The sequence below is a fragment of the Choloepus didactylus genome, chromosome 1 (assembly GCF_015220235.1).
Source record: "Choloepus didactylus isolate mChoDid1 chromosome 1, mChoDid1.pri, whole genome shotgun sequence".
NCBI lineage: Eukaryota > Metazoa > Chordata > Mammalia > Pilosa > Megalonychidae > Choloepus > Choloepus didactylus.
The window spans coordinates 249637429-249654548 of NC_051307.1; the positions used below are offsets into that span (position 1 = coordinate 249637429).

At 47.5% G+C, this 17120-nt stretch overlaps 1 protein-coding gene across 2 annotated transcripts in view; it reads left to right on the forward strand.

Moving 5' to 3' along the window:
• ALDH1L1 (aldehyde dehydrogenase 1 family member L1) overlaps window positions 1–17120 on the forward strand; it is a 64624-nt gene that overhangs the window by 8817 nt on the left and 38687 nt on the right. For both annotated transcript variants that reach the window (XR_005211723.1, XM_037803545.1), the window contains exons 2-8: window positions 5451–5602; window positions 7749–7983; window positions 9398–9563; window positions 11477–11578; window positions 12443–12532; window positions 13002–13139; window positions 14769–14894. Coding sequence is in view for 1 of the 2 variants with exons in the window: in XM_037803545.1 (XP_037659473.1) it covers window positions 5476–5602; window positions 7749–7983; window positions 9398–9563; window positions 11477–11578; window positions 12443–12532; window positions 13002–13139; window positions 14769–14894 (984 nt within the window). In the remaining variant the exon portion in view is untranslated. The remainder of the gene's footprint in view (window positions 1–5450; window positions 5603–7748; window positions 7984–9397; window positions 9564–11476; window positions 11579–12442; window positions 12533–13001; window positions 13140–14768; window positions 14895–17120) is intronic.

Consider the following 17120-nt stretch of genomic DNA (forward strand, 5'->3'; position numbering starts at 1 on the left):
CTAACCACTCCCCCTCCATTGTTGAGTCATAGTTTTGGTATAGTACATTTGTTACTGTTGATGAAAGAATGTTAAAATACTACTAACTGTAGTATATAGTTTGCAATAGGTATAGATTTTTTCCTACATGCCTCTCTATTATTAACTTCTAGTTACAGTGGCATACATTTGTTCTAGTTCATGAGAGAGATTTCTGATATTTGTGTAGTTAATCATGGGCATTATCCACCACAAGATTCACTGTTTTATACATTCCCATCTTTTAACCTCCAACTTTCCTTCTGGTGACATACGTGACTCTGAGCTTACCCTTTCTACCACCTTCACACACCTTTCAACACTGTTAGTTATTCTCACAACACGTTACCATGACCCCTGTCCATTTCCAAACTTTTAAGTTCACCCTAGTTGAACATTCTGCTCATAATAAGCAACCGCTCCCCATTCTTTAGCCTCATTCTGTATCCTGATAACTTATATTTCATGTCTATGAATTTACAGATTATAATTAGTTCATGTCAGTGAGACTCTGCAATATTTGCCTTTATGTGTCTGTCTATTTCACTCCGTATAGTGCCCTCAAGTTTTCTTCATCAATCCCTATCTTTTAAGATGGTTTTGTTCACACACCGTACATTCCATCCTAAGTAAACAATCATTGGTTCCCTTGTATAGTCACATATTTATATATTCAGCACCATCACCATTACCCATAAGGACATCTCCATTTCTTCCACAAAGAAGGAGGAAGAGTCAAAAAAGGCAGAGAGAAAAATGAAAAAGAAAAGAGAGAGAAACAACAACAACAGCAACAACAACAAAACTTGACAGCTAGAAAGCAACAAAAGGAAACATAGCATTAACCTAAAGTAGAATAAAGAGTCAGACAACATCACCAATGCCAGGAGTCCCATATCCTTCCCCTATTCCTCCCCCCACCCCCGCATACGCATTTAGCTTTGGTATATTGCCTTTGTTATATTAAAGGAAGCATAATACAATGTTTCTGTTAACCATAGTCTCTAGTTTGCATTGATTGTATTTTCCCCTCAATCCTACCCTATTTTTAACACCTTACAATGTTGACTTTTATGCTGGTTTGAATGTATTGTGTCCCCCAGAAAAAGCCGTGTTCTTTGATGCAATCTTGTGGGGCAGACTTTGTAGTGCTGATTGGATTGGAATCTTTTGGGTGTTTCCATGGAGATGTGACCCCCCCAACTGTAGGTGATAACTTGGATGAGATCATTTCCATGGAGGCATGTCCGCACCCATTCAGTGTGGGCCTCGATTACTGGAGCACTATATAAGATCAGACAGAAGGAGCAAGCTGCTATAGCCAAGAGGGACACTTTAAAGAAAGCACAGGAGCTGCAGATGAGAGACATTTTGAAGATGGCCATTGAAAGCAGACTTTTGCTCCAGAGAAGCTGAGAGAGGACAAATATCCCAAGTGCAGCTGAGAGTGACATTTGAAAGAGGAGCTACAGCCAAAAGGGATACTTTGAAGAATGCACTGGAACTGAGAGAGGAGCTTCAGCTTACAGAGACATTTTGGAGATGGTCTTTCAAAGCAGACTTTTGCTCTGGAGAAGCTAAGAGCGGACAAATGCCCCAAGAGCAACTAAGAATGACATTTTTGAGGAGCTGAAGCCTAGAGAGGAACATCCTGGGAGAAAGCCATTTTGAAACCAGAACTTGGAGCAGATGCTGTGCCTTTCCAGCTAACAGAAGTTTTCCAGACACCATTGGCCATCTTCCAGTGAAGGTACCCAATTGCGGATGTGTTACCTTGGACACTTTATGGCCTTAAGACTGTAACTGTGTAACCAAATAAACCCCCTTTTATAAAAGCCAGTCTATTCCTGGTGTTTTGCATTCTGGCAGCATTAGCAAACTAGAACAGCATTCATTTGTTCTACCTCATGTAAAAACATATTTGTACCTTTTCTTACAATCATTGAGCACCCTAGGTTTCCCTGAGTTACACAGTCCCAGTCTTTATCCTTCAACTTTTGTTCTGATGTCCCACATGGTCCCAACCTTCTTCTTTCAACCGTAGTCACAGTCATCTTTGTTAGTGTACGTACATTGCTGTGCTGCTATCTCCCAAAATTGTTTTCCAAACCTCTCACTTCTGTCTTTTCCTTTCTGTCTACAGTGCTTCCTTTAGTGCTTCCTGTAGAGCAGGTATCTTGTTCACAAACTCTGTCATTGTCTGTTTGTCTGAGAATAGTCTAAGTTCTCCCTTGTATTTGAATGAGAGTTTTGCCAGATGTAGGATTCTTGGTTGGTGGTTTTTCTCTTTCAGTATCTTAAATATATCACCCCACTTCCTTCTTGCCTCCATGGTTTCTACTGAGAAATCCGCATATAGTCTTATCAGGCTTTCTTTGTATGTGATGGATCGCTTTTCTTTTGTTGCTTTCAGGATTCTCTCTTTATCTTTGACGTTTGATAATCTGATTATTAAGTGTCTAGGTGTAGGCCTATTCAGATTTATTCTGTTTGGGGTACGCTGTGCTTCTTGGATCTGTAATTCTGTGTCTTTCATAAGAAATGGGAAATTTTTGTGAATTACTTTCTCTATTATTGATTCTTCCCCTTTTCCCTTCTCTTCTCCTTCTGCAACATCAATGGCACATACATTCATGCATTTCATTTTGTCCTTAAATTCCTGGAGATGTTGCTCATATTTTTCCATTTTTTTTCTCTATCTGTTCTTTTGTCTGTAGGTTTTCAGGTGCCTTGTTCTCCATTTCCTGAATGTTTTCTTCTGCCTCTTGAGATCTGCTCTTCTATGTTTCCATTGTATCTTTCATCTCTTGTGTTGTGCCTTTCATTTCCGTAGATTCTGCCAGTTGTTTTTTTGAACTTTCAGTTTCTCCTTATGTATGCACAGTGTTTTCATTATATGCTTCATCTCTTTTGCCATATCTTACCTAAACTTTTTGAATTGATTTAGTATTAGTTGTTTAAATTCCTGTGTCTTAGTTGAAGTGTAAGTTTGTTCCTTTGACTGGGCCATAACTTTGTTTTTCTTAGTGTAGGTTGTAGTTTTCTGTTGTCTAGGCATCTGATTTCCCTGTTTGCCCCAATCAGGTTTTCCCAGACCAGAACGGGCTCAGGTCTCAGAAGGAGGCAATAGTATCACATCTCCCTGAGGGTGTGTCTAGAAGATTGGTACACCATGTAAGGCCTCAAGTCACTGTGCTTTTCTGCCCAACAGGTGGCACCTGTCAGCCTGTAACTCCAGACTGGTGTAAGGAGATGTGGCCTGTGGTGGTTTTCCCCCAGGCTCTGGGGTCTGGTTCTGAATGGAAGGCGGGTAGTAGAGCTGGGCCCCACCCCTTTCCTTTTAGGGAAAGTAGCCCCCTAGGGAGAGGTCATTAGCATTTCAGTGGTCTCTCTCTGCCTGTGCTATCTCCACCCTTGTCTGGGTCAGAGCACTGGGAACTGAAAATGGCTGAGTCATTCTCCACCGAGCCAAAACAGGAACAGAAAGCTCCCTTCAGGGCCAGTCCACAGCCACCCTCTGGCTCTCCAAGGTCAGTCTTCAGCCAAAGCCTCTGTCTGCTTGTTGGGGATTCGTATCGAGCAGTCCACACTTGTTAATTAAAACCCCAGTTGGAGCTCAGCTGAGCTATATTTGCTTGCTCAGAGAGAGCTGCTCTCTAGCTCCATGAGGCTTTCCAGTCCAGGCTGTTGGGGGAGGGGGCTCCCAGCTTGGAGCCACAGTTTATGCGTACATATTTTCTGTTGCAGTCTTAGGCATTCCTCCCAATTCAGGTTGGTGTATGATGAGTAGATGGTCACATTTTTCCACCCGCAGTTATTCTGGATTATTTACTAGTTGTTCCTGGTTGCCTATTAGTTGTTCCAGGGGGACTAACTAGCCTCCCCTCCTCTCTATGCTGCCATCTTAGATCTCCACAGTGTTTTGCAGCTTTCCTATTTCACTGGACTACAGCCCATTCTGCTCTGATAACTAGCGGCATTGGCAGTGATTGGCTCTACCCGAGCACTGACCTTCTTCCTCCAGCGAGGGTTTCTGGCACCAAGCAAGATGGTCTCCTACTCTCGAAATGAACCTTATATTTGATTTTTATATTTATATTTTTTCATCCAGTTGGACTGTATTTTGGAGTAAGAGGTAAATTGTGGAGCTAGATTTATTTGTTTATATTTTTTGGAAGTTCTTAGCCAGTTTTCTAGCACTATGAATAATTCATCCTTCTCTCACTAATTTGATAAGCCAATTCTAGCATAGGAAATGTTCCCCTCTCACTCTTTGTCTCTCTTTATAAATGTATGAACACATGCTTTCGAATGGGTATGGTTAAGAAAATTGCCAACTTTCCTCTGCTCATAGATGTAAAAATCGTAATAGGATTAGCAAATCAAATCAGGATGCTAACACTATCTTCCCTAGAGGCTGAGTGTACAAACCTCTCAAGCTGAGGCTCCCCCTTGCTTGCTACTATTAGGTCTCCATGGTTCAGGGGAGTAAGCCTACCTGATAGGCTGAAACCCATTTGAAGAATGTGGCATGTTCCTCATCAACCAACAAGGAGATGGAGGCTTGATATCACTTAACTGAGGTCGCAGAGCTGGCTAGTTGCAGAAATATGGTCAAGGTCATCTCAAAGGACTCGACACCCAGTGTTCCTGCCACTGTTCCATGCCAATTTGGGGGGGGGGGGTTCAAGAAGGAATCCCCTTAATCCTGCAATAACTATCTGACACTCTCCCATGGCATCTAGAATTTCACCATTGCAGAGCCTTTGGATTCACCATCCACTTCTCTGGTCCTTTCACAGGGCCATCTCCCTGCAGCAGTCTCGGCCATCCATGGAGCCACAAGACCAGAGGAAGCTTGAAGGGGTTGGAAGAGGGGGAGTGTTTTAGTTTTCTGGCCGCCAAAGCAAATATCATTCAATGGGCTGGCTTAAACAGCAGGAATTTATTGGCTCCCAGTTTTGAGACCAGGAGAAGTCCAAAATCAGGGCATCATCAAGACGATGCTTTCTTCCCAAAGACTGTGGCATTCTGGGGTTGGCTGCTGGTGATCCTTAGTCCTTGGCTTTTCCATTGCATGGTAATGTGCATGGCAGCCTCTTCTGATCTCTCCCTTCTCTTCTGAGTTCTGTTTTCAAATTCTGGCTATACTTTTGTGTCTTTCTCTCTCCCCGTATGAATTTCATTCTGCTTATAAAGGCTTCCAATAATAGGACTCAGACCCATCCTGATTGGGTTGGGCCACACTTTAACTGAAGTGGCCCCCTGCAAGGGTCCTGCTTATGATGGGTTCACCCTTACTTGAATGCATTAAGTTTAGGAACATGTTTTCCTGGGGTAAACAGCTCCAAGGCATCATAGGGAGGAAAGGTGAGACTTCTCTAAGGCCAGTTGGTTTTCGTGCTGACCCTGCAGCCTTCTTACTCTCCCAGGACCTTCCATCCCAGACCAGCTGCCATGAAGATTGCCGTGATCGGGCAGAGCCTGTTTGGCCAGGAAGTTTACAGCCACCTGAGGAAGGAGGGCCATGAGATAGTCGGCGTGTTCACTGTCCCAGACAAGGATGGGAAGGCCGACCCCCTGGGTGAGTGAGCCCCCAGGCAGCAGGGAAAGGTTTTTAAGCTCCAGGTAGATGGGTGGCAGTGGACCAGGTGGGCAGAGAGCAAAAGTTAGCACAGGACTTGTGGTGTGAAGTCAGTGGGCTCCCGTGGCTGGAAAGCAGTCCTGCATGGTCCACTCTGACTCCCACTTGGGAGCCAACTGACTTCCGAAGCTTTTCTGGGAATAAGTAGAGATCCCTTCCCCACATGATCTGGGGTGGGGGTTGTGTCCTGGAGAAGGGGTCTGGAAAAGTCTGACCTGGTCCTTGGCTCCTGGCTAGAAGTGTCAGCGGTCAGTGTGCTCCTGAGTCTGGGCCACTCCTGGGCAGGCTGTCTGACCACTCCCAGCTTCTCTAACTCCAGCATCCTTGCTGGAAAGAGCAGCCAGGCCAGGGGTCGCAGTGGGTAGGGGTTCTCAGAAGCAAGCCTGCCTCAAGGTCAGCTTTTCTGGGAGGGCCTGTCAAAATGCAGAGTGCTGAGCCCAACGGTGGGTGTTTCTGATTCAGTGGGAATGAGAGCAGGGTCCCAGAACTTGCATTTCTAACAAGTTCCCAGGAGATGGTGCTATCCCTGGTTCCAGGAGGAGCACATTTTGAGAATCACTGCCTTTTGAACCAGGTATATGTGGGGCCCTCAGCTTGGATGAACAGACCCTCTAGGGAGTCCTTGTCCTTCATCAGACTTCATGGACACACAGTAGGGGGAGGGCTTAAGAACAGGATGCCAGGATTTTAGGGAAGGGGCTTTGGGGCTAGCTAAATTCATTAAGGAAAAGTGATTCTCCCCAAACTAGGCTACCCTAATTCTGACCTTAGGACTTAGCTCCCAAAGGGCGCTGATACCAGGCAGGACTTCAGTCTTGGACCTAACCACAGTGTGACCCATCAGATAGCCTGAGCCCACCCCAGCCTGAGCCCTGAAGCTTTGACACCAGCCTCTGATGCTGGGCCCAGAGCCGTGGCTCTGACTATTACTTGACCTTGACCTCTCCTGCACGATACAACTGACCTTGACCTCAGGTGTCCTGTGGAGGTTATCTCACTGGTCACAATGGGGACAGCTTTTGCAAGTGTGGTCCAATCTGGTCACATCAGATCCTACCCACCCTCAAAACTGTGGGGCTGGCAGAGAAGAGGGAGGAGGCATCCATCAAATCCAGTCGGGAACCACACATCACATCAGCTAGTTTAAGAGAATTTAATAAAAAGAAATGCCAGTTAGATTTTGAAGAACAAGAAACGCAAGAGGGACCTCTAAGGTATCAGGAGGTATTATCTGCAGATGGTAGCTATGACCTCCAAGACTAGAGAAGTAGAGGGAAGCAGTTGTAATTATTAAAACTTGGAGACTTGGAAAAGTGGGGTTCATACCTTTGAAGAGGAGGCACAGCTCATCAGGTGATGATAGGGGACCTGTTGGCTGAAGTGTAGACCTCTGGGATGCAGACACTGGCTGAGTGGTGCCAGTGTTGGGATGGTGAGAGGTGCATTGAGGCTAGTTCTGCAAAGATTGGAAAAACTACAAACCAGATTCAGCTGCTGTTATGGAAAGGAATTGCTGCTGCTGGGGTGAAGCAGCAAGGCTGGGCTGGTGTTTAGGGGACAGGCACCCAACAGAGAGGAGCAAGCCCCTTCTCCCCACTCTAGCCATCCAGGCTCCTTCTAGGATCTCTTCCTGGCAGAGCCTAGCATGGAGCAGCTGACAGAGCTGCAAATAAGCTTTGCAGCCTTCCAGCCCCTGCATTCCCAAGCAGAGCATCAAAGGACAAAGAGACTATTATAACTTAATGACTGGAAGGGAGAGTCAACAGGAGTGGGTCAAGCTGAAGACAGGTCAGCCATTGGGTTGGGCTCCTTCTAGAAGATTCCTTCTAGAAGAGGGGAGCGCTAAGAGGACTTGGTAACCAACCCAAGGCAGACTGCCGTCAAAGCAGTCCCTGGAACCTCACCTGTGTCCAGTGCTGTCCGCAGAGTGTTGCCTGCTGGAGCCCAGCAGGGACAGTGGTGGAGGGTGGGAGGGACAGGCCCAGAGGGAAGATTTGGGAGCCACTTTGCCCGGAAAGCAGAGGTGGCAGTGGAGTGAGCAGGGGGTGAGCAGGGAGAGGCCAACTTCTCACCCATTGTCCCACAGGCCTGGAAGCCGAGAAGGATGGAGTGCCAGTGTTCAAATTCCCCCGCTGGCGGGTGAAAGGACAGGCTCTGCCAGATGTGGTGGCAAAATACCAGGCTTTGGGTGCCGAGCTCAATGTCCTGCCCTTCTGCAGCCAGTTCATCCCCATGGAGATCATTAGTGCTCCCCGGCATGGCTCCATCATCTACCACCCATCTCTGCTCCCCAGGCATCGAGGGGCCTCGGCCATCAACTGGTGAGAGAGGGCAAAGCCACAGGGTGGGGGAAGGGTCCATCCCCAATTCACCCCCTCCCCTCCATCCCCAGTCTGCCTGAACTGTCATCTTCCCTTAGCCTAATCTGGTATCACAGTGGCACCTAAGCTATGGACGTTGGATGTCATTCATAAAATGCATTGGGGAAATGTTATCAATAAAAGGCAATGCTTCTGTAGCACCAGGGACTGGCATTGCTGAGCACCTTGCAAACCCATCAAGAGAGCACTGCCACTTTCCCCCCTTGCAGAGGAGGTCACTGGGGCACAGAGGCTGGGGGCACATGGGAGGTCACAGAGCAGGCAGTCTGGCCCCAGAGTCCCGCTTGTAATCCAGCGAACGTTGCTCTTAAGGAGCATCCTACTTGGAAAAAGAAAGATAAATTGAGACTGGAGTAAAGGATCCCACACACGAGATAATTTGAGATGATGTGAAGTGCTAAGAAGGTAATGAAACGGGGCAATGTGTTGGATTCTGATGGGTGGGGGCAATTTGGAAGGGGTGGTCAGGGAGGTTCTCTGGAAGAGGCGATATTTGAACTGAGGAAAGAGTGGGTTTTGAAGCAGATAGGTCTTGTAGGAATCCAGGCTCCCTGACCTCTGGACCTGGTTTCCTTAACTGTAAAAGGGGGACACAACACCTGTTAAACCTATGGTGAGAATTAAATTATATAAGGCATATAAGAACTTTCAGCATAATACCATGCACGTAATCAGCATTGATAAACCTTGTTTTCCTTTTCCCTCCCACTTCCTGCCAGAGCAGGTGTTGGTAATCCCCAGAGGGGAAGGGGAGGGGGTGCTGGAGGGTGGCAGGAGCCACAGGGGCCAGCCACAGGAGACATCTATCTCTTCTGGTTTGCTAATGCTGTTGCTATGCAAAATACCAGAAATGGATTGGCTTTTATAAAGGGCGTTTATTTGGTTACAAAGTTACAGTCTTATGGCCATGCAAATGTTTGAACAAAGGCATCAACAGTAGGGTTCCTTCACTGAAGAACACCGATGGCGTCTGGAAAACCTCTGTTAGCTGGGAAGGCACATGGCTGGCATCTGCTTGTTCCTAGGTTACGTTTCAAAATGACATTTTGCAAAATGCCTCTCTAAGCTGCAGCTGCAAGCTCCTTCTGTCTTAGTTCTTATAGGGCTCTAGTGATTTAATTAAGACCCACGCTGGATGGGCAGGGCCACACCTCCATGGAAATAATTCAATCAGAGTTATCACCTGCAGTTGGGTGGGTCATATCTCCATGGAAACAACTTAATCCAAATATTCCAACCTAATCCACACTAACACCTCTGCCCCCACAAGACAGCATTAAAGAACATGGCATTTTGGGGGGCATAATACATCCAAACCGGCATAGCATCCTTCTCTGATTCCTCTGCTTCCTAGGACCCTCATTCATGGAGATAAGAAAGGAGGGTTTACCGTCTTCTGGGCAGATGATGGACTGGACACGGGGGACCTGCTGCTGCAGAAGGAGTGTGAGATCTTCCCAGATGACACCGTGAGCACTTTGTACAACCGCTTCCTCTTCCCTGAAGGCATCAAAGGGATGGTAAGGGCTGGGAGCTGGCCATGCCACTGTCCTCTCCCCTGACGTGTATTCTCAGGGCCCTTCTTTTCCCAGGCATCCTCTCTAGACCCAACTCCCCACCGCTAGGTGGAGGTGCTTGTCATGGAGCTGGCCAGGAATCTGTTCCCCAAATTCTAGGATTCTGGAGGGTGAGAGCTCCCATTTCAGCATATCAAAGGGGCAGGATTAGGAAAAATAATGATAACGTATTGCAGCAGGCGGGAATCTTGCCTACAATGAACAGAACCAAACTCGAAAGGCTTTAGCAAAATGGGGGACATTTTCGGCTCATTTAATAGAGAAGACTAAAGGTGGGGCTGGCACCAAGCTGGCTGGATCCAGAAGCTTGAGCCAGATCATTAGGCTTTTTATCCCTTGACACTGCTTTTCTGTTCAGTTAGCTTTATTCTCAGCTTTGCTGCCTCCAAATGGAAGGAAAGATAATAACTGGTAGCTCAAAGCTTCTAACTCTTAGTACAGGGAAAGGGAAACCATCTCCTTTGTATTCTCCTCTAAAAAATCCACTTGCTCACAAAAAGCAGCAAGCAAAGGAAACTTGACTGAAGACTTAATGAGACACAGAAGGGTTCCATGACATATTCCCCAGAAAAAAACTGAAAGCATCCTTTAGAGTTGTTAACAAGTATGATAGCCATTAACCACATGAGGCTACTTAAATTTAAATCAGTTAGAATTCATTATAATTAAAAATTCAGTTTCTCACTCTCACTGGCCACCTTTCAAGTATGTACACATGGCTCACAGTTTCCATATTAGGCAGTGCAGATAGAGAACATTTCCATTGTCACAGAGAACTCTATTGGAGAGCCCTGGCTTAGACATTTCTGATGCCAAATCCACTCATCCTGGCACCACGGGGGTTTCCTCCCTTAGACCCTCCCTCACCAAGTGCGCAGTCTCACTGGCTCTCCATCTTCCCTTTTGATTCCTGCCCCTACCATCTTCCTCTCCGTTTCTCTAACAGAGAAATTATTCCCTGCTTCATCTCAGACCTGCAAACTTGTACCTCCAAAGTCACTGTGGGGCTCAAGAACCATTCTTAAAAGGCAGAGAATGTTTTAAATAACAGCCTGAAATGATCTGAGTGTGTTATACCCATACTGGGCTTCATAGTCTGCATAATCTAAGATGATATAAAACCTCATGTGGTAGATAGAGCAGGGTTTTATTTATGCCCATTTTGCAATTTGGAGTGAGAGTCAGGCTAACTCCATTTGTCCATACAACAGATATTTCTTGAGAGCCTGTTGTGTGCCAGGCATTGCACTAGGAGTCCGGGGCAGTCTGGAGCCAAGGGCCAGACTCAGTGTGAAAACAGAATCTGGGAGTGTGTTAGTCAGGGTTCTCCAGAGAAAAAGAACCAACATATAGATGGATAGAGATTATAAGGAAATGGATCATGTGACCACGGGGGCTGGCAATTCCAAACTCCGTAGGGCAGGCTGCAAGCTGAAAACTCTGATAAAGGTGATGCTGAAGTCCTTAGTCTGAATTCCCCCAGAGGAAGTTGGTTGGTAGGAAATTCCATCAAGGGCCAATGTTGAAGTTGAGGTGGGAATAGTTCTTCCATCCTCCAAAACCCTAAGTTTTGGCTTTTAAGACCTCCCACTGATTGAATAAGGAGACTCCCCATGCCACTGAGGGAAAGTTCCCTTGTTGATTGTAGATGCAATCAATGTATTGTAGATGCAATCAACTGATGATATATGCAAATCCCATCTATGATATATCCTGACAGTAAAAAGCAGGCCAGTGCTTGACCAAACAATTGGGCACCATAACTTAACCAAGTTGATGCATGAAATTAGCCATCATAGAGAGTAAAGGAAGGTTCCTAATGCTGGGGAAGACAACTGAGCCTAGGATCTCCTTAGGTGCAGGCTGTGCATCTGATTGCTGAAGGAAAAGCTCCCAGACTTTCTCAGCCCGAGGAAGGAGCCACCTATGAGGGAATTCAGAAAAAGGAAAATGCCAAGGTGAGTGCCATCTGTCCACCAGGAAGCATGCTTGTGCACTGGTTGTAGGGAGCAGAGAGCAAGTCAACTCTCCCAAGTCTAAGAGGCCATCCTGGAGAGGCTGGGGTTTGAGCTGGGTGGTTTAGGTTGTAACTGTTGAAGGCAAGGAGAGTGGGCAGTCAGGTGGGGGAAAGCATGAGCAGTGCCATGGAGAGGTGGGAGGTAACCAGCATCTGCAAGGTGGCAAACAGGGTTCATTCTTTAGGAAGAACAGGCAGGCAGGTCTCCCCAGGGAGGGAGAAGAGCTATAGGGGAGAGAGAGGACAGGTGGGAAATAAAATGTCAGCTTCAACCTGAAGTCTCCAAGATGAGGTATGAGAGAGAATTCAGTTCCTTGGAGCTAGAATGGGATAGGAGATCCTTGGGGAACCCATGGGCTCAGGGATCCTGGGGTCCTGTATGGGGGTCTACATGAGCTCTGTAGGCTGGGGGAAGCTGGGGGGGGCACTATGGGATGGGCCTGAGCACTTTGTCTGTACTTGTGACTCTTTGTAGGGCCTTGGCCAGCTTAACAACAATTGAACTTTATCTTCCCCAAACCTTTACTGAACTGTGAGAGACTGAGGTCAGAGAGCGCCCAGAACTGGGGCCCCTGAGGGAGAGGCCTGGACCAGCTTGGGGCCTCAGACCACTCTCCAAGAGGAAGCCAGGATTTCTGACTCCTTGGCCAAGGCTCTGTCCACTCCCAGGGGTCACCAGATCACAGCAGAAGAATTGAGACCTTTGAACCCAAGGCTCTGGGGAGGGGAGTAGAGACCAGAGGAGCTGCCTAGGTGGTCAGGGAGTGGACAAGATCCCCTGAGCATACATGCCCCAATCCTGCAGATCAACTGGGACCAGCCAGCAGAAGCCATTCATAACTGGATCCGTGGGAACGACAAAGTACCGGGTGCCTGGACTGAGGCCTGTGGACAGGTAGGAACGCACCTGTGGCTGGAATTCAGCCAGGTGCCTGGTGTGACCCCACTGACTGTAAAAATATCCAAATATATTTGTACTGGTTGGAAAATAGCCATGGCCCTGACCTGCCCCCTGCTACACAAGTGCTGTCTCACCACCTTGGCCCCCCTGCCAGGACTTTCCAGATCACAATCCAGGAACTAAAGGATCAACGTCCTACATAGCTTGAGGCCTCCAGGCCCCTGCAGCTCTCTGACTTTCTAGTTAAATATTTTGACTGTCATCCCTGGGCTCTTGGAGATGCAGGCCCGGCTCTTAGGGGCACACAAGGTCTCCTGGGCCTTTTGCCAGCTCTCCCCTTCTAGCTGTCCCCTGCACCCCCACCTTGCTATTCATCTTCCCTGCCCTGCTCAGCCCTCCCTGGGCTGCCTGCTCCAGGGGCTTCATCCCATCTGCTGTCTTCTGGTTTTCCTTTCCTTAACAGAAGCTGACATTCTTCAACTCGACGCTGAACACTGCAGGCCTGGCAGCCGAGGGGGAAGCTCTGCCCATTCCAGGAGCCCACCGGCCGGGAGTGGTGACCAAAGCAGGGCTCCTCCTTTTTGGGAATGATGACAGAATGGTAAATGTGCTGCTCACCCTGCACTCCTGCTTAGAGTCTCAGCCCCACAGCGAGAGCCCAGGCTCTGGTAGAGAAACAGGAGATGGGGAAAACCCACACTCCAGTGAGGGAAAACCCATTCTTGCCCCCGACTGCTGGGTTGGCCCCATGCGTGGACTGTCTGATGGGGTTTAACCACGTCCCTGTGACTGGAAGGCTGGGTCCCACTTACTTTTGCTTAATGGACACCTCAGAGCTGGGTGCCTGGTGTGGGTGTCACAGCACAAAATAGGGAGAAGCCCTCTCCAGGAAGCCCTGAACTCGGGACCTCCTTTTAGTCTTGCCAAGTCTCTAAAGAGCCCCTAGGTGTGGTCATTTCACCTCTGTGCCTTAGTTTCCTTCTCTGTGATTTAATACGTGCAAAACTCTTAGAGCCCTGCTTGGCACATAACGAGTAATAGTAAGCTATTCCTAGTATTAGCAGGTTCTGAAACTAATAATAATAGCTAATGTTTGTTGAATATTTTCAATGTGCCAGGAACTGTTTTAAATCTGTATGTATTAAATGTAATCTTCCCAACAACCCTGTGAGATGTATTCATATCATACCCATTTTATCAAGAAGGCAATCAAAGCACAGAGAGTTGAAATTTCTTGCCCAAGGTCACCCAGCTAGTCTGTGACAGAGATGCGATTCAAACCCCCAAATTCTGACTCCAAAGCCCACCGTCTTTGCTGGGATATTCTACTGATAATGTTCATTCTGGGCAGTGATTGGGCAGGTCTGGATTTTTTTCTTCCTCTTACTAAGATTCTAGGGGAAGGGAGAGAAGGAATACTGGAATGGGGTCTTTGAGCACTTTTTGGAATTTCAGCAAACTCAATGGGTGTTGCACCCTTGGCCATCTTGGTACACACAGGCCTGATGAAGTGTGGGGTGGCTTTCCTTGGGACTGGCATGAGTTCAATTGCGGATGTCCACTCTAATCAATGCTAGATGTTGCTATCCATTTCTACCTCTGTATGCAAAGGGGGCTCTGAGGATGTTTGCCAGGTATTTCCATGGGCTGTGTGGGAGCTGGGCTGGTTCTATCCAGTCTTCTCTTCCTTCTTCTGCCACTGAGGCCCTGGGATTTGGCCAGCTGAGTCAGACTCTTCTAGGGACTCATTGTCAACAGTGGGCAAATGAAATAGAAGCTTCTGGAAGAGCTGAAAAATTAGGTGCCAAGCTTCACATTCCTAGGATGAGAACTTGTGGACTGGGCGATTTGCTATGATCTTGAGATTGACTTTCAATGTAATACCTACTTTTTCCCAATAAGTGTGCTTCATTTTTATAGAAATAATAAAGAAATAATAAAACTCTCATTAAAAAAATGAGAGTGGTGGTAGTGGGGTGGGTAAAAGAGAAAAGGAGATGTGAGGCAGGGCACCCAAGTTCTGATATCTGTTCTGCAGTTTCCTTTAGAATTGTAGCCTCACCTTTCTGAGCCTCTTTCCTCATGACTACTCTGGGACTCCCTGCGCCTACCTCATTGTAAGAATTCAGGTGCCAAGCCTAGCACCCTGTGGGGAATGTCTCTAATCTTGGATCTGGCTGCCCTTCCCACTGGCCTGACTGCAGTAACCAGGAAGTCCTTCTTTCTGCAGCTGCTAGTCAAGAACATCCAGATGGAGGATGGCAAGATGATCCCAGCCTCACGCTTCTTCAAGGGAGCAGCCGACAGTGCCCTCGAGCTGACAGAGGAGGAGCTGGCCACTGCAGAGGCTGTGAGGGTAAGAGGCACCTTGAAGGCCGCTGTCTGTTTGGCAGGCTGTGCACTGCATGTGTATTTTGTGAATGGTGCTTCCTGGAATTGTGCTGTGCATTCCCCCTGTGGATATGTGTGGTGGTTCCAGGTATATCAATGGGCTCAGACATATCCTCTCTTGGGACTTCCTGATGTCCTCTCACCCCTCCTTCCTCCACCACTGGGATTTGTCCACCTGAGTCTGAGTCTTCTAAGGGCTCATTGTCACTAGTGAACAAATGGAACAGAAGCTTCTGGAATAGCTGAAAAGTTAGGTGCCAAGTCCCGTGTCCTGGGATGAGGATTTGTGGACTAGAGCCTTCCGAAGAGGCTGCTTTACCAGCACAGGGTTTGTGGTCAGGCAGAGCTGGACTCCCATCCAGCTTTGCCCTTGTGTGATGCCAGAGAGAGAACTTCCCTCTCTGAGACTCCTGAAGTCTCCTCAACCTAAAGTTCGGTAAACAGTCACTTCCTAAAATTTGTTCCTGGCCCTTCCTGTTCCCTCGCTCCATCTCCCTCTTCCTGCAGGGCATGCATGGGTACTGAGCCTTATTGAATGCGTGACGTTGGATGGGATTTTCAGTCATTCATTGACTCAATCATTTATTCAGTCAGGTAGTTCATTTATTTTAAGTTCATGTTATTGAACCCCTACTAAATGCCACAAAGGACATTAGGAAAGTAGTAGTTATCAGTGCCCCTGCTCTCAGGGAGCTTTCATCCTCATGAGGAAGACGGCCAATAAGCAACTCAGCCAATGAATGAAATAATTTCCGAGAGTGAGAAGTGCTGTGAATGAAATAAAACTGGGAGAGAGGCCAGTTGAGGCTCGGAGGTGGGACACAGTTTTAGAAGGAACCGTCAGGGAAAGCCTTTGAGGGGGAGTCATTTGAGCTAAGACCTGAATACAGAGGGAAGATTTGGGGGAAGAACTTTAAGACAGAAAGAACAGCAGACGCTGAGGCCCTGAGTGAGAGGGCGCTCCCTGTATTTAAGGGAACTGCAGGGAGCTCAGGGGTGAGGGGCTGAGGGACATGGCAGAGAAGACAGACCAGAGTTGGCAGGGCTGGGCGGAGAACTGGGGATGAAATAATGAGTGCATCGGGGAGGATGCAGCAAGGGGAGGACACGAAGACTGTCTTAGTTTGCCAGAGATGCCATGACAAGTATCACATGCATAGATTTATTGTCCCATGGTTTGAGAGCTAGAAGTCTGACATCAAGGTCTTGGCAGGGATGGCTTTCTCCTGGAGACGGTAATGTTCCAGCCATTCTCCATCATCTGGCCGTCTCCCTCTCCTAGTGTCTGCTCCTCTGGTTTCCACTGACTTCTGGGTTCTTCTGACTGTGTCTGAATAGCCTCTCCTTATAAGGACTCCAGTAGTTTCGATTAAGGCCTACAGTTTGGCCCCATCTAAATAGGGTCTTTGAAGATCCTATTCATGAATGAGTCTATACGTCAATTAATAATAATATTTTCCATGGTCCTATTTACAAATGGGTTCACGACACAGGACCAGGGGTTGGGCTGGAACATATTGTAATGGGGGACATGATTCAGTCCCCAGCAAGGAGCTGGCCCTGGTCCACTGGGTACTGAGAAGCCAAGAACTTCCTTAACTGAAAGCTGAACACTTTGAATGTCTGTCAAAAAAAGACCCATATTTATTTACTCAAAAAATATCCCTGGAGCAACTGCTCTGGTACAGACTGCATACCCGGCCCTGGGGCTCTAGAGCCAGCTGGGCGAGCTGCCCTTCTGGAGCTTACAGTCCAGTAGCACTTGGAATGGGATGAGGTTGTCTCTTTTTTTAAGAGCTGGACCCTTCAGATAATTTTTTTTAAAGGCACGAGTGGAAAGGACAAAAACTTGACACCTTTCCAAGACAAATTGAATGGGGCCATGGAGAGGTTGGGTTACAAATCCCTGCAGAGGGGACTGGTCCTCTGATGGCCTTGACCCACTGCCACCCCTCATACCAGGCCCAGGACCACCACTGCCTGGACTTCAGCCAGAGAATAGGAACCAGCGTAGGCATCGCTAGTGGTTCCTTATGGGCTCCTCTTCTGACAGGTGCCCAAGAACAGTTGTCCTATCTTTGACATGGCTGGATTGCCTGATGGGTCTGAACATGAAAGCTGGTCAGTAGGTGAGCTATCTATAAGTAGGAATCATGATTGGGTGGGTGGTGACAACTCTATTAGTCAGGAT